The sequence below is a fragment of the Alnus glutinosa genome, chromosome 4, assembly GCF_958979055.1.
Source record: "Alnus glutinosa chromosome 4, dhAlnGlut1.1, whole genome shotgun sequence".
Taxonomy (NCBI): domain Eukaryota; kingdom Viridiplantae; phylum Streptophyta; class Magnoliopsida; order Fagales; family Betulaceae; genus Alnus; species Alnus glutinosa.
In genome coordinates, this window is record NC_084889.1 from 597,637 (window position 1) to 618,655 (window position 21,019).

At 35.7% G+C, this 21,019-nt stretch overlaps 3 protein-coding genes across 6 annotated transcripts; all 3 read right to left on the reverse strand.

Moving 5' to 3' along the window:
• Window positions 1–3,072: 3,072 nt before the first annotated feature.
• LOC133865913 (WD repeat-containing protein 26 homolog) lies at window positions 3,073–11,440 on the reverse strand. 4 transcript variants are annotated; one of them, XM_062302433.1, is made up of 5 exons: window positions 11,333–11,440; window positions 9,015–9,839; window positions 7,679–7,780; window positions 3,829–4,458; window positions 3,073–3,508 (listed from the first exon to the last, which is right to left on the reverse strand). In XM_062302433.1, the coding sequence occupies exons 2-5, from the start codon at window positions 9,810–9,812 to the stop codon at window positions 3,299–3,301; spliced, it is 1,740 nt and encodes a 579-aa protein (XP_062158417.1). In that variant the 5' UTR covers window positions 9,813–9,839; window positions 11,333–11,440; the 3' UTR covers window positions 3,073–3,298. The 4 variants fall into 4 exon arrangements, with proteins under 4 accessions (XP_062158417.1, XP_062158416.1, XP_062158415.1 ...); XM_062302432.1 differs by lacking the exon at window positions 11,333–11,440 and adding an exon at window positions 11,057–11,325; XM_062302431.1 differs by lacking the exon at window positions 11,333–11,440 and adding an exon at window positions 11,044–11,325.
• A 1,406-nt stretch (window positions 11,441–12,846) lies between these two features.
• On the reverse strand, window positions 12,847–16,780 carry LOC133866899 (uncharacterized). Its single transcript, XM_062303556.1, has 6 exons — window positions 16,215–16,780; window positions 16,022–16,123; window positions 15,732–15,909; window positions 14,252–14,349; window positions 13,541–13,602; window positions 12,847–13,462 (listed from the first exon to the last, which is right to left on the reverse strand). Exons 1-6 carry the CDS (start codon window positions 16,695–16,697, stop codon window positions 13,354–13,356), a joined length of 1,032 nt encoding a protein of 343 aa, XP_062159540.1. The 5' UTR covers window positions 16,698–16,780; the 3' UTR covers window positions 12,847–13,353.
• A 1,063-nt stretch (window positions 16,781–17,843) lies between these two features.
• On the reverse strand, window positions 17,844–19,852 carry LOC133866900 (mitochondrial intermembrane space import and assembly protein 40 homolog). Its single transcript, XM_062303557.1, has 4 exons — window positions 19,648–19,852; window positions 19,223–19,254; window positions 19,007–19,132; window positions 17,844–18,267 (listed from the first exon to the last, which is right to left on the reverse strand). The coding sequence occupies exons 1-4, from the start codon at window positions 19,784–19,786 to the stop codon at window positions 18,085–18,087; spliced, it is 480 nt and encodes a 159-aa protein (XP_062159541.1). The 5' UTR covers window positions 19,787–19,852; the 3' UTR covers window positions 17,844–18,084.
• Between the last annotated feature and the right edge of the window lie 1,167 nt (window positions 19,853–21,019).

The window sequence follows — 21,019 nt, forward strand, 5'->3', positions numbered from 1 at the left end:
TTCTTTTTTCTTTTTTCTTTTTTCTTTTTTCTTTTTTCTTTTTTCTCTCTTTTTTAATTAAAGTGAAAACGAATTGCCCCATGCTGATACGGATGAGCTCCACTTGCTTTTCTAAATAGGATCGGTATCTCCTGAAAGAGCCTCTATATTGGATCTTTTAAAATTGTTTTTAAATTTTAAATAACAAACCTATTTTTTTTATTTTAAAAAACATTATTCTTTATTTTTAAGAATAAAGTTTTTTACTAAGTTAGAAGAGAGAGAATGAGAGAGGAGAGTAAAAAGAAGCTTTTTGTTAAAAAATTGTTAAAAAAGAGAGAAAGAAATAAAATAAAGGGTTAAACACATTTTTAGTCCCTGAGTTTTAGAAACTTTATTTTTTAGTCCTTGAGTTTCAATTTGCATCACAGATGATACCTCAGTTTTGGGAAATGACCGAATAAGTACCTCGGTTAACTTCTCCATCCAAAAACTAACAAACCGCCACGTGTCAACCTCAGAGGTTGGAGGTTGACACGTGGCACTATATAAAAAAAATTAAAAATTAAAAATCTTTAAAAATGAATTAAAAAAAAATTGAAAAAAAAAAAAAAAAAAAAAAAAAACAAGGGGTGGCTGCCACCCGCCTTGGCAACTATGGGGGTGGCCGGCCACCCCCTTGGCCAGTCTAGGGTGGCCGAAGGGGGGTGGTTCGACCACCCCTTGACAAATAAAAAAAAAAAAATCAAGATCGGTTTTCCGGCCAAGAGGGTGGCTGTTTTTTTTTTTTGTTTTTTCAATTTTTTTATTTTTTTTAATATTATTATTTTTTTAATTCATTTTTAAAGATTTTTAATTTTTAATTTTTTTATATAGTGCCACGTGTCAACTTCTGAGGTTGACACGTGGCAGTTTGTTAGTTTTTGGATGGAGAAGTTAACCGAGGTACTTATTCGATCATTTCTCAAAACTGAGGTATCATTTGTGATGCAAATTGAAACTCATGGACTAAAAAATAAAGTTTCCAAAATTCAGAAACTAGAAGAGTACTTAACCCTAAAATAAAATAAATTAAATTATGAATAGTGATTCTTCATTCTCAATATTTAAGGCTTGAGAATCAGAAAAAATCGAATGGAGGGTCATTTTAACTTTAAGGCTTGGTTCTTCAAAAAAAAAAAATTAAATAAAGGAAAATGTTAGATTTACAACACCAATACAACAATTGTACAACAACCCTCATGTGAGGGATTGTTGTACAGTTGTTGTATTGGTGTTGTACAAGAATCAAATCCCTTAAAAAAAATAAACACTTTAAAAGATTCATCGTGAATGCTCTAATATTTAGATATTATTTTTAAGATAATATCAAAATCTCCTTTAATATTTAGATATTGTAAGACTTGTAATACCTCAAATCTCATTTTGCTGTTCCATTGATTTGGGGGTAATCAACTATCCTAAAAACTGTTTTAAGGGTGTTAACAACCAATAAAATGGTCAACTACTCTTTAATAGCTACTTTGGGGGTGAGAGATTATCTTTAAAACAATTGATGAGTCTGGTTGGCCATCCTCAAAATAGTTTTTATTGGTGCTCCACCACCATCAAACCAACCAATCTAGTCACCCCCCTTAAACAGTTTATCAAAATAGCTTAATAATTAATTTGAAGAGTTCTTTTATTATTTTTATCTGAAAAAAATTAAACATACTCTGACAAAAAAAAAAAGGCGAAACCAGACAAGGATTTATTTATTTTTTAATTTGATGCTATTTTTATTCACTATCTGATTCTTATTTTCTTATTTTGTTTTGTAATTTATTTCTAGGAATCAATCAGGTTGGGTGTTGATAGATCATCGTCTTCGTCCCTCCGGCTCCCAGCCCACTTCCAAAGGATGGAAACGTTTTCTTAATTTCTTGTTAATATTTAGTCACTGGCTCTCTCTCACAATAAACATATATTATAATAGTCTTTTTATATGATTTGTATGATGGCAGTACGTTGTATCAAGAGCTGAATAGGCTGTGGAAGTTTGTCTCAAAGGAGAGCTGAGAGGCCGTGCACGTACCCATTGGTTAAAGCTTTGCAACGCTACTCGATCATAATTAAATAAAAGTAAAGAGTAGAATTGATCGAGAAAGGAACATATATATACATAAATCTGATATATGGAAATAAAACCAGAATCTCATTAATTCACATTGACAATTAATGAATTTATTCCAAAGTTAAGACTATAGAACGATGAGCGTTGCTAAAAATACTAGAGCTTTTAATTAAGTACGTACAAGTCCTTTTACAAACACGTGACAATCTTCTCAATTTAATTAATTAATGACTAATTTGTAAACCATCTACTCAATCTTAATTGTTTTACCAATTATATATTGACATTACATTTCAATTTGTATAAAAACTGGAAGTAAATACTGTAATTCTCCTAAATATCATGTGATCCATGCTACATTTAAATCTTGTAATCATTATATCTAAAATTAATCATCCATCTCCGGCCATATCTTTAGTGACCACAAATCTATTTTGGGCCGCTTTTCACCTCGTGTTTAAAAGCATTCTCATAAGATTTTTCATTTCCTATTCTATTCGGACCAAAAATGAAAAAGATCCTTCCTCCCTTGTAATTCATTTTTCCTCATTAATTAGAAAAAAAAAAAAAAAAAAAAGAAATAACTGGTTTAATTTCGTATCTTTAAGTTCTTTATGCAAATTGGCAAATGACCCAGTAAAATTAGTGCAATATATCAACCAAATTCAATGGTTGGCACGTACGTTGTACGAGTCTTCATTGACATTAGCAATTGTTTCTACACAAAAGGAAGTACAAACCCAGAAAGCCTTAAGCCCAAAATACACATCTACTGTATAGTATATAAGATCATTTGATTTCATTACAATATCATACTCAAAATCAAGAGAAGGATACAATATTAGAGATGCCAAGAGAACTCCTAGAGCATCCCTAGTTGAGGGGAGGCCCAATTCTTCGCTTTTAAATAAAATTAAGAAAGACTAAAAAGAGATTTAGAGTGTGTGATGTATGATATTTTTGAAAGAGAAATGCAAATGTAGAAGTAAGGCGAAATAAGAGAGTCCTCCACCTCCAGTTATAGTTATATTGATTAATTGGCAGAGATACCATTCCAGATGCAATATTAGAGTGTGCTTATTGCAGCTATAAATACCGATAACATGAAGCAAATGATTGGAGGATTTACACAAATGTTAAAAATGTTTTTAAAAGAACATTGCTTTCCGATCATCTAAGTATATAAATAAATTTTCGAAAATCGTTTCAACTTCTTCCATTAGAGTGGCCATTGCTCTGAGAAACTGTGTGTCTCAGATTGAACTGATCCAAACCCCATATTCGAATGGTACGATCATCGCTGGCTGAAGCCAACATGTGAAGATTTGTAGGATTCCAGCTCACGCTATTAACAGCTCCAGAATGCCCAGGCAGTGCCAGCAGGAGCTCCCCAGAACCTCTGTGCCATACATAGACCTACAATAATAACAAATGGGGGCACACCAAAAACAACATAATCAAATCATTTTGAATATGAAAAGGAACAAGCATGCATTAGTCATGTACTTCTAGACAAGTGTAATTCCATAACAGTGTAGGTGAACCAAAAAAAAAAAAAAAAAAAGAAAAAAAAAAGGGCTGGGTCTAAAGTCAAAGCTTATTTCCTAAAATGCACAAACTAATGGAACAAAAATGTATAAGACAGAAATTGCTATAAATTGAAAAAGTTTTGATGTTGTCATTACTGGAAAACCCTTATTATTCTCATCACATAATTCTGCTTAAACGAATATTACCTGTGAATCCTCACTCCCGCTGGCAATAAAGGCCTCCTCGAATCCACCTAAACACGATCTAATAAGAAATCGGACACGCTTGTGACCTTTGTACTTGGCCACGACCTTCAGATCACCCTCGATACTCCAAAGATGAATTTCTTGGTTTAATAGATTGACTAGTAGGAATTTATTGTCCTTTGACAGCGAGAATGAAGTAATTACTTCCTCCTCTTCAATCAGTCTCTCAAATTTTGCCTCCCTGTCAAGCAATAGTATTGTGGTTTCCTTGCAAATGCTTATGATCCTCTTTCCATCGCCAGTCACAGCCATGTCTGATATCCTGAGTGTTCGCTGCCCTTTCCAACATTCCAGCTCTCTTCCATCCAAATCCCATAGGCAGATACTCTTGTCAGTCATACCAGAGAATATCCCTCTACCATCGGGAAACCATCCACATGAAATGAGGCCAACACCACTTTTCTCATAAACATGGAGGCATTCTCCAGAAGTGACATCCCAGCGCCTGATGACCTCCTCCACTCCACATGAAAGGAGCTGGTGGTCATCTGGGCCCCATGAAACCATCAACACTGGCTTCTGGTGACCAGTTAGTATGTGCTTCAATAAAACTTGACCGTCCTCTTTAACCTAAAAGGATGAAATTTCTCAATCCTTGAAGAGACAATATTCTGAAATAAGAAAATTGATATTTGTTGTACAACTGGGAAGATGACAACAGAGACATTCATCCAAAAAAAAAGATGACAACAGAGAAACAGAAATAAGCAGAAAAGTGATAAACAGCAGCAAAATATGTTCGACAGTCAAGACTTCTCTAAAATTTCTGCTTTTTGCCATTTCCTTAGAATATCCAGTTGGCATGCAAAATCATGAGGATCTCATTAAGAGAGGCTGAGCCTACTATTCCAAACTTCCCCAATATTTAAAACTTAAGCTCCTCCTCTTACTAAGCACTTACACTAATCACTTCCAAGAACCACCTGCTGCCAAAGTTGCAGCTCAATATCTAAAATACATTTAATTTGCTCTCTCCAAATACAGGTTGCAGATGCGTTCCATAAAAGTAAAATTTACGAAGAACAAATGTTAGAGAACTAATGTTTGTTACAGGAATTCGTGTATGTTTCAAAAAGACACAAACCAAATATTCAACAACACATTTGGAGAGAAATTGTACCGTGTGCCACCCCAGCTAAACTTAAATCAAATTTGTCATATAGTCATTGAATAGTACCATTTGCCACCCTTCCAACAAAAAACTTTCCTCGGGTTTTTACCAAGGCTTTAACATAAGCACCAGAATGCCAAGTATAAAGAAGCACATTAAATGGATTCCCAACTAACTCAAACATGAGGAACCATTAATGGTGACTTTGCTTGCAGCCATTACATCAGTTGAAGCATACTAATAAAGCCAATGCAAATGCATGCTGCACCATATAAGAGTAATTCCAGTATTCACAAATCTGTTCACTGTAAATCCTGTAAAAGAGCTTTTTCTCTATGCAAATTAGGGGGATATAATCATCAAAGCATCCATTTGAATGACGGAACATTAATATTTACTACAAATACAGATTGAGGACTCATTATAGTTATTACTATAGTCATAAGTGTCATTGTATCTAAATTTGTTTGATGCACGCATCACCATATTTACTGGCTATAAATAACAATTTCGGTTGCACTACCTCGGCCCATACCCAACCTGACTCAAGGTGATTCATATTTTCCAAATCAAGTCTAAAACTCTAACCTAAGAATGGCCACTGGTTGGATTTGATCTTCAAAAGATGCAGTTCAGTTTCAACATGATAAGAATTGAAGCATGACCAACTTGCTCATTAAGTTGAGATTCCACTTCAGGCAATAAATGATAACAAAATGGTATTTTCCATAAAATCAAATTGAGACGTGGACTTGGTTCTATTTGGTTAGCTTCTGTGTTGAAATTTCAAGTTTTCCTGCCATGCATAACCAGGTTAGAGCAAATGCCATTCAGTCTTGTCTCTGATTTCACTCCCTTGCATATAACCATAAAGGAATTGCCGAGAAAAAAAAAAGAGCATTTCATTCACTACTATGCGCAAAGGGAAGAATCCACACATCACCAATGCTAGAGGCTATCTCAGCCTATATGAGGTGAAAGAACCTCAATGAACTTGATCCTGCAATCTCCATCATGGGGATACATACAATGCAAAACCATAATGTTAACAATACTCATTTCGCATAATTGAAAAAGGTTCTGAACATCAGCATCATGAATAGCCTAAATTATTGTTTAAACTATGTAATAATGGTGAAAATAAAGAGATTGAAAGAAAGAATGGAACACACAAATTTACATGGTTTAACAGTTGTGCCTACATCCATAGGAGCAAACGGTTTTCACTATATTATCAAAAGGGTTACAACTTATCTGTAGAGTCACCAGTTACAATCATAGTCCAATCCATGAAAATTTCAAAGAAAAATGCTACGCATACAACTCTTTTACAACTTTTGACGTGTGTTAGCATGTGATTGGAGCCAAAAGTTGTAAGCATTTAATACCCTCAACACCCTCCAATCACATGCTGACACTTATCAAAAATTGTAAAAGAGTTGTATGTCTAGTATTTTTCAATGTCAAATATACCCTTACCATATTGCAAGGGGGCTGCATCCCCCCAACCTCTTATTTGACCCCAACATAAAATCACTCATAAAGGGGCCCTTAAGGTCCCTATTCCTTTGGACCTAGAGAATAGTATAACATTCATTAAAATATGAGTAATGCTATTCTTTACACCCATTTATCACACTCATTTAATACCGATTGACGTGGCGTGTTTTAAGTGGCTTCTCATGTCAACCACTTTCAAAAAAAATAAAAAAGCCACTTAAAACATGTTACATCAGCTGGTACGAAATTTGCATGATAAATGGGTGTGAAGAGTAGCATTACTCTTAAAATATATTGAAAGCATCTCTAACAATTATATTTTTGGTTCTTGAAATATAGGGTAGATTCCCATTGATCCCTAAATTTTAGAAAGTTCCAGTCCTTCAAATTTTTAATTTCGATCAATGTAGTTCTAGTGACAGGGTCATTAGTGATCAAAGGACCAAAATGCCGAGAAGGGTAATTCAAAATTAAAAAATTCTGGTGCCGACATTGCAAATTTTGAAAATCCAAGGACGAAAAATGCAACCTGAGTAAGTCAGGGATCGGAGTATAATTTAGCCTACTGAATATGTTGCAGCTTCAGTGACAGAAAAATGAAAAAGCTGACGTCTGTGAAGGCTTGATTGATAAAGGAAGACAGATATAAGGAAAATCAGCATACACTCTTCAATTGACCATAAATGATACATCGATACAAAGTTACATCTGTACTAAGTGGCCTTCTGAGAATTGTCGCTTAGGATGTTCTAGAAATTAGCATCAAACAACCAACAAATGGAGAGAGAGAGAGAGAGAGACATCTGTACTAAGTGGCCTTCTGAGAATTGTCGCTTAGGATGTTCTAGAAATTAGCATCAAACAACCAACAAATGGAGAGAGAGAGAGAGAGAGAGAGAGAGAGAGAGAGAGAGAGAGAGAGGAGGAGGTTCTGTTATATTATGTCAGTGATTAAAAGCCAATACTCATTGAGCAATGTTTCTTGCACAACAAATGTATACACTTTGTACAACAACGTTGATGTGGAAATAATTTTCTTTTCTTTTCTTTTTTTGTGCAGGAAACATTACTCTTTTTTTATTGTGAAAATCATTTCCACGTCAACATTTTTGTACAAAGTGTGTACATTTGTTGTGCAGGGAATATTAATCATACTCTTTAAGAAAATCAAAAAGTTACCTCCCATATAATTGCTGATTGATCTTTTGATGATGAAGCTAAATATTTCCCATTATGCGAAAATTCCAGAAACCAAACTTCATCAGTATGTGCTTGCAGTATCTGTTAGATTCAATAAGCAAAATTTTCAAATTGACACTTCCAAGTAATTGGTGGAAAAGTCATAACAGCAAATTTGCAGTCCATCGAGATACACAAGACATTAGACATCATAAATGAAGCCTAAATTCAACAAGCCACGAAAGACTTCATTGATTAGCAGAATGCCCATGATGATGATGGCTGCAATAGTAATGACTAGGCAATGGAGATTTACAATGGGATTATGTTAACAAACTAGAAGCGAAGTTCAGTAGATTAACAACCTAACAAAAGCACTTGAAATTGAAACAAATATGCAAGATCAATGTATAAACTGATTTTATCAGGAAAAAAAACTATACTAGAATGCTATAAAAACATTTGAAAATGATTAAAAGGAAGGACGGTCAAGGACCTTCTAAGCACTCACCGGCAACATTTTATAGAGATCAGGACTTCAATATAGTTGGTAATAAAATTTCAACTTATCTTTGAGGTTTCATTTTTTTCTAAAAAAAAAAAAAAGAATCTATTTGATTACTAAAAGTAATATAACTATTGAATATTTTGACAAAAAATTGTGATAGCAAGAAATTATAAATGTGTAATTTCATATAACCACCATACATCTTTCATCATCTTCAACAATACTTTTAAGTGCTTAAAATGAAAACAAATGGACCTTCACTACTGAAATTCAAATTCATTACTTCATTTATTCTCATCAGAAAAATTAGACTAGGAACCTAACAAATTAAATACTTGTATATATAAATAATGATGCTAACCTTGTCAACTAAAATTTCATCTTCATATATCTCAATCCATGGTGCATGGCTAAGGTATGGATGTCAAAATCTAACATGCCTCCATGGATGTTAAAGGTTTCTCCATCATTGGCGTTTTGTCAGACACAAACATTACAAATTTAGCTCCATAATAATGCAAAATAGAAGTCAAAAAAAGCTACACTTCTCCACTACACACACTAACATAAGAAAATGCTGACAGATCTGGATACGGGCAGGAAAAATATCTTTGCAGATACCACTCAAGATCACTAGATCAGAAGGAAAACAACTCCTGAAGATTTCAACGAATAAACCATCTCAACAAATCAACAACTGCATTACCTTCACATGCTCCACAAACTATGTGAAAAGTCTATGCTGTCCGATGGTCAATGAAGCAACCAGAGAAAAAAAGAAAAAGAAAAAGAAAGGCAAAGAACCATAAATCCAGAAGAAACTCTAACCTGAATTGTTTGAGAAGGAATCTGGTTTCTCTGGCACTGATGATCTGAGTACAAAGACAAATCACTATCCAAAGTGTTGTGAAACACACAAGCATCTCGTTGCACATCAAGAGCCTGTTCAACTAGATATTCTAATCTTTTTTCAGGTGTCATGACTGCTGCAGGAAGCAACTTCTGTAGTTTTTCCAAAATCTTTGACCGTGACTTTGCAACATCAATATCTTGACTAGAAAGCCCAAGTATTACACACTGTGAAGGAGAGACAATGCATGCAGCAAGCTCATGAACTCGGCTCAAATTGATGTGAAGAGGGACAATCTCATTCCTAAGAGTATCTAAAGCATCAGTGACTTTTTCCATTTTCAGAAGCTCAAGGAACTTCTGCTCCAATATCAGAAAAGTTGCTGATTTCACAGTTGTTTCATCCAAAACGGCAATTGTTTGCAACGTGGCCACACATTCATTCCATTTTCCATCCTTCACTTGCTGCATAAGCAAATTAACCACTGATGAGTGTAATGGTATACCCGACTCTTCCTCCAAAAGGGCCCCACTCTTATCGTATCCAAGTGAATACAATGCCCTAGTTATAATTTTGATGAATTCTGATCTTTTGATGACTCCTTTTGAACCAACTGTCTCTTTATCTCCTTGGGAGGGTAAAGGCCTAGCCATCGAGTCTCCCAAAGAGCAAGCTACGGGCTGTGTAAGAAATGAGTCTTCTGACAAGCTCTTTGATTCTCCCAAGGGGACCTTAGCACGTTTCAATGGTGGTTCATTGTCCTCTATACCTCCCATGAAATGCCAACTTAGGCCATATATATCCTACAAGTCATAAAGGAACAAACTTCAATAGGAGCATTCAATCTCAGAAGAAATCTTTAAAAAAAAAACTTGCTGAAGTTTGCATTCTTGCATAAACTAGTCAATGGGAAAATGGTTTAACAAAAAACAAGCAGACTATAATTTCGCACCAAGATCAAAGAACAAGAAACTTATAAGGAAAAAGAAGACAACGATTTGGTTACATAATATTATTGACAAAGATCTTTCAAAAAGGAAAAAAGATCATAAAATGAAGAATAAGAAAACAGCAAGATCAGGAAAATGATAAGCAATATTCTTTCTCTTACAACTAACTGCAATGAAAATGCACTAAGCCGAACGATCCTTATAAACAAGCTGAAGGAGCCAAATACCATAATTTCAAACCCAGGTCTCTTCTTCCACAAAATTGGACGTCTCTACTTCCACGAAATTAAGGGCTTATCCATCTAACACAAAAATTTATAAATGATACTTCCACCGTTCCCATCATCATGACGAATAACAACAACAACGGCAATGGCATTAGACGCAGTTTTAAAAAGTGAATGCATTAATAATCAAAAAAAAAAAAAAAAAATGAAAATAGAACTAAATAATATTCCTACTATACAGAAACGCACCACAATCCCCCCAGCTGCCTAATCCAACTTAGGGGTGGCAATTCGTGTTTGAACCATGTCAAAGCATAGGTATAAGACTATATAGTTTAACTCTAACATATTAATTTCGTGTTGGATTTTTGTCGAGTTCGCGGGTCGTGTTAAAAAAATTCGGTTGTATTTGATAAGACTATATAGCTTAATCCTAATCCGACCAATGTAATTAAACCACCCGTCAACTCACTAATTTTGTGTTGGATGATTGTGTCAAAAATTGTTACTCCTTGTGCAACCAATGTTTTTTTTTTTTTTTTTTTTTTTTTGGGGAGGGGGGTTGGTGTTAGGTGGGAGGTGCTCTACATAAAGGAACCAGACTTTGGCCTGCATTATGATTATGAAAGATCACAAAATTCATATGCAAATCCAATGGGGCATAAAAGATTATGTTAAAAGAGAGTCTTAACATGAAATAGAAGAGTTGTTCATGCAACAATTGCAGCAAGAATCAAACTAAAACATAAGGAACAATCAAGATCACGACTAAAACCAAAAGCAGCAAAGAAATCAACCCAAACCCATGAAAAAGGTGGGGGATTTCTCACCAGAAAGCATTACCCAGACAATACTTGCTTGAAAATAACAATCACAGTCCAAAGATTCCCCTAAAAAGGACAAAACCCCACAAAGCGAAATATGAGAGAAATCAAAGGAAAAATGGGTTTTCTACAGAGAATTGAGTAGAGAGAAAGACAAGGAACAACTACAGAAGGAGACCAAAAGCAGCACCGAAAGTCATGTTATAGAGAAGAGTGATACAGATGGATATAGGTTATATATATTTTAATTGTGCTTTTGGCAGTTGGCAGAGAGGTGAAAGGGGGTTTCAAATACCAACACAACCCATGTGATGACAATGCAACTGTGTCTGCGTGAGGTTAGATAGATGGTCAGATAACTTTGGATTAGAGAGAGAGAGAGAGTGCGTGTTTGTTTGCATTTCACAATTTATTTTGCGAATGGAAGAGGCCCTCATATCTTGCCGTGCAGGCAACGAATTCAAAGGCCCAAACTGGAATACTCTTTTACCGAATATGCAATATCTTGGTACAGAATCTACCATTTCCTTGACCCATTTAAAATTTGTTTTTCTTTAAGAAACATGATTACAGGAATTTCTTCCAAGTTTAAACTAACACGTATTCAAATTCTATATGCATTTTTACTTTTTACACGTACTTTACTAATATCCAATTTGGAGGCCTCTCGTTTATGCTAATTTACTGCTCTTGTTATTGTTTATTCAAGTACTTTTTTTCCCTCATATCTGTCGACAAACTATATAAATCGGGTACGTATTCTTTATGAGAATAATGGATCGTTTTGGATCGAGAAAAACATAGCCATAACCAAATTCGATTTTGATGCTCTCTAAGCAAATCCAATCTTATCTTTATCCTACAATGTTTATGTAGCAATCTCAACTCCAATCCTTTGATAAGTCCTTATTAAAAAATAAAAAAAATATTGAAACTGTCACATTAATATTATAAAATAATTATAAGATAAAAATATGATATACACCATTACTCTATCTTTAAACATGATTATGCTTACTAGAATCATCGGCCCTTCGTATAATCAATTTAATTGAGGTTAAACGGCCTTCCCTGTGTTTCTTTTCCATGCATCACAAAATGGTATCACACTTTTCTTCTTGCCAAGTTGAGTACAGAATGTGATTGTGGATGGATGCTCTAGTACAGTCCTCATAAGATTTGAAGTCCATTAAAGATCATGTCTCTAGAGTTTTTTGTTCAGCCTCCAGTAATATCTCTGTACTCATGCTGTTCAATCCATCCTATGTAGATCTCTTTTTAAGTTATTATTCTTTCATTTATTATTTTATTTGTTTAAATTAAAAAAAAATAAACAAATCAAAAGATCTACGTAGAATAAGTTGGACAACAAAAGTACAGAGGTGTACAACCTTCGAAAAATGTTAGATTTACAATACCAATACAACAACTGTACAATAATCCCTCACATGAGGGTGAGTCCCACATACTGGGGCCTACCCTCATGTGAAGGTTGTTGTACAATTGTTATATTAGTATTGTACAAGAATCAAATCCCTTTTTCTTCAATTTAATAGAGTTCAATAGTTGTTGTCAAATAAAGGTCACCTTTCAAGATGTCCCAATGTGGTTCTTTAATTGATATTAAGAGTCTTATTGTTGAATATGAGTCTATTTAAAGATTTTTTTATTTTTATTTTTTTGACATGTCCACACAAGAGAGGAGAGGAGGATTCGAACTAGTGACCTCTACTTCATGAGGCGTGGTCTCTAACTGATTGAACTACCTCTTGGGGACCTATTTAAAGATTGTTGAGTACTAATGAAATATAGAGAAAAGTTTATTTTTAAACTTATGTTCAAAGTTGGTCCAGATTCCTTCTAAGAACCTGCCCAAATTATCCCGTAACGGACTTGATGTTCAGGTTCGCAACATGCTCTATAATCCGATCAACAGAGCAAAAGGTTTCATACCACGTACTAGCCAAAAGCTGCAACCCAATTACTTCACTTCCATGCGTCTTGACGTCTGAACAAAGCATATATACCTGTCTTGATAACAAAAACCAGCCCTCTTGTGAAACAAATGCAAATCAGCTTTATCTTTTGTAGCCGAAGCATTAGATAGGTCGATGCATCCTCAATGATTTCCAGGTATTGAACTTCCTAAACCCTAAACAAACAAATTCAACTTAGCTAAGAAAACGACCTATGACAGAATCTAAACTGATCCGCTCACCAAAACTTTTTCAAGTTTACAAAACCAGCGAAAACATAGCTGATCATCCCTCACTGGAATCCTTTCTCTGAATATTTCGCGAGTTAAGAAGCATAAGATCATCCCTCACTGGAATCTTCTGAATTTGAACCTTCAACCATCTTCTCAAGCGAATCCATATCACCAGCTTCAGAGAGTGTGTGTATCCTAAGTTTGTCTGCATCTTCACTGAGAGCAAAAAGAAATGTTATGAGCTTGACTACCAATGAGTTTTAAAGTTTTATCTCATAAAGGATAGAGGCATACTCTGTAACCCCAAAAGTTTCTTTGACGATCAAGGAGCTGTCTCTTGAGCAGAACTCCGGGAGCTGGCCCAGAAAGTCAAACAGATAAACAATCAATTCAAGGCATTAAATGCAGAACGAGTCACAGATTAATAAAATAAAAACAAACAAAAAAGAACAAAAGCTAAAGGTATGGAGTTAACCATGACAATCATATGCAAAGTTTAGTTATAACAATATACCGGTAATTCTTGCATGCATGTCAGACATGAAATTTGCTTCATAAGGAATAAAAATTCATGATGTTTGAGGTCAGTGCCAAAACTGACATATATGTCATTCCTCGTACAGCAATCAAAAACCATCTCTGCTCAAGAATATTTTGAGGAGACAAATCATACATTTCAGCTGGTAGACCATGCTTTTGAAGCCAAAACACATAACATTTACTGATCTGCTCAACCATTTGAAGCAATAAGCTTGAGGCAGGTTTGACTACTGAGAATTTGTTTGAAAACATAAAGATGAACAAGGACCCAAAAATACATTCAAGAGGGTCTCGGATGCAGTTTTCAACCCCATCATAGGAGTAAAATTTCATTGGACAACTTAAAAATATAAATAAAGAAAGAAGAAGAAGGGTATCGTACTACCGAGTAGGAGTTGTGCATTAATAACAGCAAGCAGTATACAGTCCGTAAAGAGTTGATGCAACGAATGCTCAGCAACTCACCTCAGACAGATAGAAAATCTTTCCAAATAGAACCTGAACAGCAATTTTTCTCTTGAAACCCTTTTCCGAATAACCTGACACATCCAGGACAACTGGGCCTGAAAATCATAGACAAGCCGTAAGCATCTGATACCATAGCATCAATAGTGAGGTGTTTCTCTAACTAAATTCTCATATTTGGAATGTTCCTTCAGAAGGTTAATTAAACAAATTCAATTATGCGTCAAGTGCAGAAAGGGATGAAAAAATCACCAATCCAGACACCTCAACACTAATAGAGAGTGAGAGGAGAGAAGAAGACATGAAGAATAAGTTTAACAATGAAACGAAAAGGAGCTTCAGTTATCTAACTTATCTGTATAATAAAGGCACCCATCCCTTGAGTTGCTCATTTACTAAAGCATGTCTTGGGTTGGCTTGTTAACAGATTTAACCAGACAAACAAATCCACTTGGAAAAAAAAATTAAATAAAGGACTAAAAAAATCCAAAATTTCAGGACCTAGAGAGAACAAGAGTCCCGATCAAAACCCAACAAAGGGTCTGCTAGCTACGCCATCATCTCCTAGCAATAAAGCTACAAGGTGAGCTAAAGAATGCTTAGGTCAAAGGAAGAGGTCCTGTGGTAGATTAATTGACCATATTTTGCACAAATAACTACAGCTGTTTCCTACAAATTAGTGATTATGTATGTATGTCTCTGTGTGTGCGTGTGAAAGGTAACGCACATCTACAATCACCCCCAATGAGATTGAGGGCCAGAAAATAGAGGAATTCATAACCAATCCAAATCACAGATGAAGCACATTCTGCAGCTGGATCAAGCGAAGAGTGGGAAAACCACAATGAAGCTCTCCGAAGAATGGCTGTGGGTTTTTTTCTCTCCTTCAAGAATTTAAATTGGCAATCATATGGTAGGAAATTGCAATTTCTAATTCATAGAACATTTAATGGTCATAGACCATATTTATAGTAATTTCTCAATAAATTTTTCATTCCAAAGGAAAATATGTTAGAAGACAAAACGGCATGAGGACAGTTCATTTTGCTTGTGGGGGCTCATCAAGTCAAGATTGTTTAAGCAGACATCACAAAAAAGATACAATCCAAACACTTATAGCGCCACTGCCTGTGATCTAAAGGAAAAATAGTTCAGGCTCTCCCCACCAGCAGTTATGAAAGAAGGATAAACAGTCATAACAATAAACTATTGAATATGAAATGGAGCTAAATGGTTTAATATTTGGAAGGCACAAATTTTTCTGAAGCATTTCTTACGAACTTGCTTGCTTACAAACAAAAAGAACCGCAAATAAGTCTCCATAATAAATGGCAAGTTTAGCACCACGGAGGCTGAGAGAGAAAGGGACAATTTTAGCTGAATCCTACAATTGTGAATACTGATCCTGACGCCTTAAACCCCCATCAAATACAAAGAGGACATCTAGCGTTTTGCAACATCAGATGGGGCTTGGAGTTACCTTTATCTCGCACAATCCGTCCGGAAATTTCATTTAAAATCTCAGCAACCTGGGAGTCAGCCAACGCAGAAGCTTTCCTAAGCTCAATTAAATTGGCGACCAACTCGGGGTTGAAGGGCTTCTCATTCAAAGCATACCGAATGTACTTGCGCAGAATTTCCTCCATCCCAAAATCAGTCTGGAAATGAATTGGGCAGTTGCTATATCAAAACCCAGACAGCTTCGAAGCATATGCAAGTACAATATTTAGAAAGGAAAAAGCGCATCATCAACCAGTGAATTGCTTATACCTTTTTCTCAAGCTCCTTGAGAGCATCATCAAGTTTGAAGTTATCGCTTCCCTTGTGAAAGAACTCATCAATTGATTTGCAAAGCATAGCATTTTTATTAATCTGAAGAAAAAGAACAAAAACCCACTGTGAGGAATCAAGTATGGTCCATAAAAAAGCATGGAATGGACACATGAAATACGGACGGACTAACCAGTCTCCTGCGTTTTTCTCTTGGGGAAGTGAACTTCTTGACGGTCTTGACGAAGGCGACAACGAAAGTGAGGCCCGCATAGGCCAGAGGAAGAGCGAGAATCCAGGGCAAGGAGCTGGAGCCGACTCTAGGGCCAGGAATGGCCTGAGTGACGGAGCCAGTGAACTCGACCAGGTCCAATGCCTTCTCCTGAATCCAAGGCAAGTCCTCTTCCTCCTCCACCACTTGTTCTTCTTTCTGCTCCTCCGCTTTCCCTTGCACCGCTGGGACTCCATTCGAATCTTTCCTCTTCGCCGCCGCCATGCGAATTGAGGAGGAACTTGTGTGTTGTGTGGGCAAACAAGGGATTGTAATACCATACGAAGCAGAAGAAGAGTAAGAAAAAGAAGAAGAAGGGAAGGCCAATGTGGAAAACTTAAGGCGGGGAAGCAATTGAGAAGAATAAGAACGAGTGCAAGAAGCAGAAGCAGCAGCGAGAGCCATGGCTTCGATTCTCACGACAGTCTTGAACCAAAAGCCAAAGCTTGTTACTCAATTTAATGTCTGCTAGTTTTGGTAATCTCGGTAGGGACGGCGACATTTTATGTCTTTTAAGGCGACAATCTAGCTACTACAACACATTTTGTGCGTCCGGGACTTTGATTTCGTATATTAAAAGTGGACAAAATCCTAGAAAATGTATTATTTTAAAATGTCTCTTTAAAAAGATTTTGATTTTTGTTTTTGTAGTATACAAAAATACTTACAAAAAATTTTGACTTGAAAACGTAGAAAAATCCGTGTTTTAAATCGTAAGCATATGGTGCTTTAAAAACGTACTATTTAATTATAATTTTAGTAAATGCTTAATTTTGTTTTTAAAAATTATATTTTCAAATCACACATTTTAAAACCATTATTTTTAAATTTCACATTTTGAAATCGTAAACCCAAACGGACTTTAAAATTATCAGCAATACCATTTGCTCTTGCCAGAACACCCTCGCGGAAGTCTTAAGAATCTTTGTTAACATTTTATTGGCTGTTTTTTGTTTTTTTTTTTTATTTGAAAAATGTATTTTGATATGACATACATGTAAACGCTACTTTTGTGTTTTGGGTTATGTATTTGTTTGGATTAAAAAACAGTAGAGACCAAAATTATTCCTATAATCCCATAACTCTTAAAGTACATGATTCCAAGCTCAATTATCTATTTGAAGCTTATTATCTTAAGTTTTAAGATTCACCAATCTTGTATATCTTTTAGTTTAGATTTATCTTGATATGACCTCTCTCACGTATTTTCTTTTTATTTCTCTCTATTGCAATTCCAATTAAAATCATAAAAATCCGAGTTCTAAGATTTCAATCTCTTTTATTTTCAAGGAACAAAAATCCCACAACATTGAAAGACCACAAGAAAACCTCTAGCAATGAATTTCAAAGGTAAAAAGATAATTTGAAACTATCACATCACAAACAAAACCAACGAGTTTTATCTTCTTTGTACAGCTTTTATAAAAAGGGTTCATAACTTCATATATAAATTTGGTCATTTCTCATCATATAGGGTGCTCATTCCTAGGATGGCAAAGGGACTGGTTTGTCAATGTCCAGACATCATTTTGCTATTTAACCCTGTACAAATGCATAATATTCCATCATAATCTTTTAGGGTAAGCTTCAGCAGATCTCTACATAGAAAAATTCATGTCGCACATCATTGTTTTGCTCGGGAAAATTTAAAAAAAGAAAAACAAAACATTATTGTTTCGTTTTTCAACAATAAAAAGTTTTTCTATTCAAGAAGATTCAATAATTTCTGATTCCTACGCAGAAAATTAGGTATAGTCAGCAGAGGCCGAAGAGGGAAGACAAATTAATTATCTTAGAGCTTGGATTTTGGACTTGGGGATTCCTTGGACCATATAGGGGGGATGATTTTGTACTCGTGGGTTGGCTCTTCCTCTTTCTGGACTTCATCCTCTTCTAAAATGTCTTTAGAAAAGGCATTGGGGTTGGCTTTGATACAATTCTGCAACGCCACGAATGGATGCACACAGTCTGAGCCCTTCAAAAGACGAAAACTTGGATAGGTTAGTCCCACTTTGAAAGTTAAGAGACTCTTAAAGCAATAGTTAACAGAATGGTCCTTAACTTACAAGCGGCCAGTTTCTATATTGACTAGTCATATGAGTAATGTTATTTAGTAGATTATTATACGACTGCCATATAACTTGATGTTGCGACAGTAAAAATCAACCCTTCGATCGGTACTTATATGACGTTCGTATAACAGTCTATTATATAGAGGAATGATCTTTTTACAACTCTTATACATCTCCTGTACATCTCTTTTTTAAATCAACCATTGAATCTATAAGACCTACATGTAGGTCCTACAGATTTAATGGTTGATTTAAAAAAAAAAAATGTATATGAAATGTATAAAAGATGTATATGTATGTATCATGTCTCAACTAGATGTAAGAGACGATTGGCAGCATTGAGTTATGAGCCCTATTAGACTTGCCAACAAACTAGAGACATATATAGGATCCCTTGAATCCAACAAGGTGCCATTCCTTAGCTGGAAAGAGACCAAGTGAAAATCCAAGAAACATCAGGATGAAACAGTTAAGAACCTCTCCGGATTCTGTTCTCCAGTCTCATTAGCAGTCACACCAATGGATTACTAAACAATCCCCACTACATATGTTATCTGCCAGATATCGACCTTCTATTGCAAGCTTTTCAGAAGAGCAGTAATTTCCTATTTAAAAGAAGCAAGTATGTGATGTTACAATTACCTTTTCCTCGGCGCTACTCTTGAGGAAACAAAGGAATGCCTCCGAAAATTGGACACCACACGGACCACTACGAAGATCAGCTATGCAAGGGCATTCTAATGCTTTCTGCGCCTGCGCATCAACAGACTGAAAAAATGGAAAATTTTCAATTTTTTCTTTATTCATTTTCGGGATGGAAAAGCAAATACATATAAAAAAAAAAAAAAAAGGACCAACCTCATTCTCATCGCTTCCATATGCAGCAGCTTCTGAAAATGCGAAACAATTAAGGATTGTTAGCTATTGCGTCGATTTCTGAACTCGAGCCATCCAACAACCAATACCCCAGCAAGCAATTCATTATTCGTGGATGTAACTTCATCATATAATACAGTACGTGGTACAGGGGAGCACCTTTATTTTCAACTCACTCGATTAAAGCCTGCTAATCATAATTTCATGTTCCCTAATTCTCTTCTATTTTCTTAAAATGCCTCTTGGCTCTCGTTCTTTCACGTTGAACTCCTCCGTGCTATACTCAATTACACCGCTTCGATAGCTTATATTATGAGAATGTTTCACAGATCACAACAGAGGCTTGTAGGCATATATAGATACACACACAGATACAGACAAGAGGGCCGGTGGATAAAGAGATGTACCGGCAATAAGGGATTCCATGGAGGAAGCAGTACTGGTAGCAGTAGCAGCCGGAGCAGCTTGAGGGTCGGGTGGTGCCGCGGAGGATATCTGCTCTCCTTGATCTACTGCTGCTGCAACCTCGCTCTGAACTTGACCCATTCTAGTTTGTACCTCGCTCTGAACTTGACCCTGATGTCGCAGCAACGCATGGGCAGCTTGGAGTGGGAGATACAGAGCTAAATATAGGCCGGACTGGGCCACGGTTAGCCCAACCTATAACTCGAAAGCTCTCAGGCATCTTCGAACCCAGCCCATATCATCGATGACTATATATATTATATGTTATTGGGGTGGGCAGATACCCGCAGAGCCCGACCCTAACCGATGCCTCCTTCCGAATTGGCCCGTCACCAAATCTCAACGGCGTTTGAAGCGCCATTTATGGTTTGTCCCATACGAAGCATGATCAATTTTGTGGTGAATATTCTGTTTTGTTGTATTTAAAATTGTATATTTAAATGACATGACAATATTTTTTATAAAACATAATTTAAACTAAGAAATGATTTATCTTTATTTTGAAATGGATGGTCGTACACACAAAAAGACTACAAAATTGCAAAAGACGGGGTCAATGGCCGAACATTATTTTTCTTTTTGAAGAGTAGTGTATTCTGTTGGAATAATGTTAGAAACTACATTTTAATTCTACAATTGTCAATCCACAATATTGACATGACAATTCAAATTAAATATTGAATATATTTTTTTTCTAAATAATGACTGATTTAAAAGATTTGTTAGAACCGTCACATCATCATTGTTGAATAATTGTAGAATAAAAATGTAATTTGTAGCATTATTCAGCGCATTCCCAATGGTTTTATATATATTTATATGCAGAATTACTAACCAAAATATATTGTTTCTAACTTAACTAACACTTTTCAAAACCAACATCCATCTCCCCACCAAAAACACCAAATGGAACACCCATTTGCCGAATAACCACCACTCCACACTACTCTCCACCATCACCAACACAACACAGTATCACCAAAAATCACACAATCATCACACCAAACCAAACAACAATAACAAACCCAACATTACAACCCCCCAAAATCCCCCAAGCGAAAATTTTCAGAGCTAGAAGCAGCGGACAACTCTGAAATGGCGTCATCGAATGTGACCAGCTAATGCAAAATCCATCCCCCCACCGAAACCATCGCAACACAATACAGACAACCTCTATACTCTGAAACCCATTAATGAAACGAACCCATAACACCAAAACCGACCCAAAAAAAAAAAAAAAGTATTGGAGAATGAGAGGAAGAGAGAAATAAGAAACAAATGATTTTTTGGTTTGTGTAAAGGCAAGGCATTAGA

What these genes read in the sequence shown, in the direction of transcription:
- LOC133866899 (XM_062303556.1), bottom strand. Translation starts at nt 16,697, where the DNA reads ATGGCTCTCGCTGCTGCTTCTGCTTCTTGCACTCGTTCTTATTCTTCT. An exon ending in ACGGATTGTGCGAGATAAAG is followed by an intron (nt 14,350 to 15,731) that starts GTAACTCCAAGC and finishes TATGATTTTCAG; the next exon opens with GCCCAGTTGTCCTGGATGTG. An exon ending in GAAACTTTTGGGGTTACAGA is followed by an intron (nt 13,463 to 13,540) that starts GTATGCCTCTAT and finishes TTTTGCTCTCAG; the next exon opens with TGAAGATGCAGACAAACTTA.
- LOC133866900 (XM_062303557.1), bottom strand. Translation starts at nt 19,786, where the DNA reads ATGGGTCAAGTTCAGAGCGAGGTTGCAGCAGCAGTAGATCAAGGAGAG. An exon ending in ATGGAAGCGATGAGAATGAG is followed by an intron (nt 19,133 to 19,222) that starts GTTGGTCCTTTT and finishes CCATTTTTTCAG; the next exon opens with TCTGTTGATGCGCAGGCGCA. An exon ending in AGAGTAGCGCCGAGGAAAAG is followed by an intron (nt 18,268 to 19,006) that starts GTAATTGTAACA and finishes CGTCTTTTGAAG; the next exon opens with GGCTCAGACTGTGTGCATCC.
- LOC133865913 (XM_062302430.1), bottom strand. Translation starts at nt 10,216, where the DNA reads ATGGTATTTGGCTCCTTCAGCTTGTTTATAAGGATCGTTCGGCTTAGT. An exon ending in CATTTTCATTGCAGTTAGTT is followed by an intron (nt 9,840 to 10,147) that starts GTAAGAGAAAGA and finishes TATGACTTGTAG; the next exon opens with GATATATATGGCCTAAGTTG. An exon ending in AATCAGCAATTATATGGGAG is followed by an intron (nt 4,459 to 7,678) that starts GTAACTTTTTGA and finishes TCATCCTTTTAG; the next exon opens with GTTAAAGAGGACGGTCAAGT.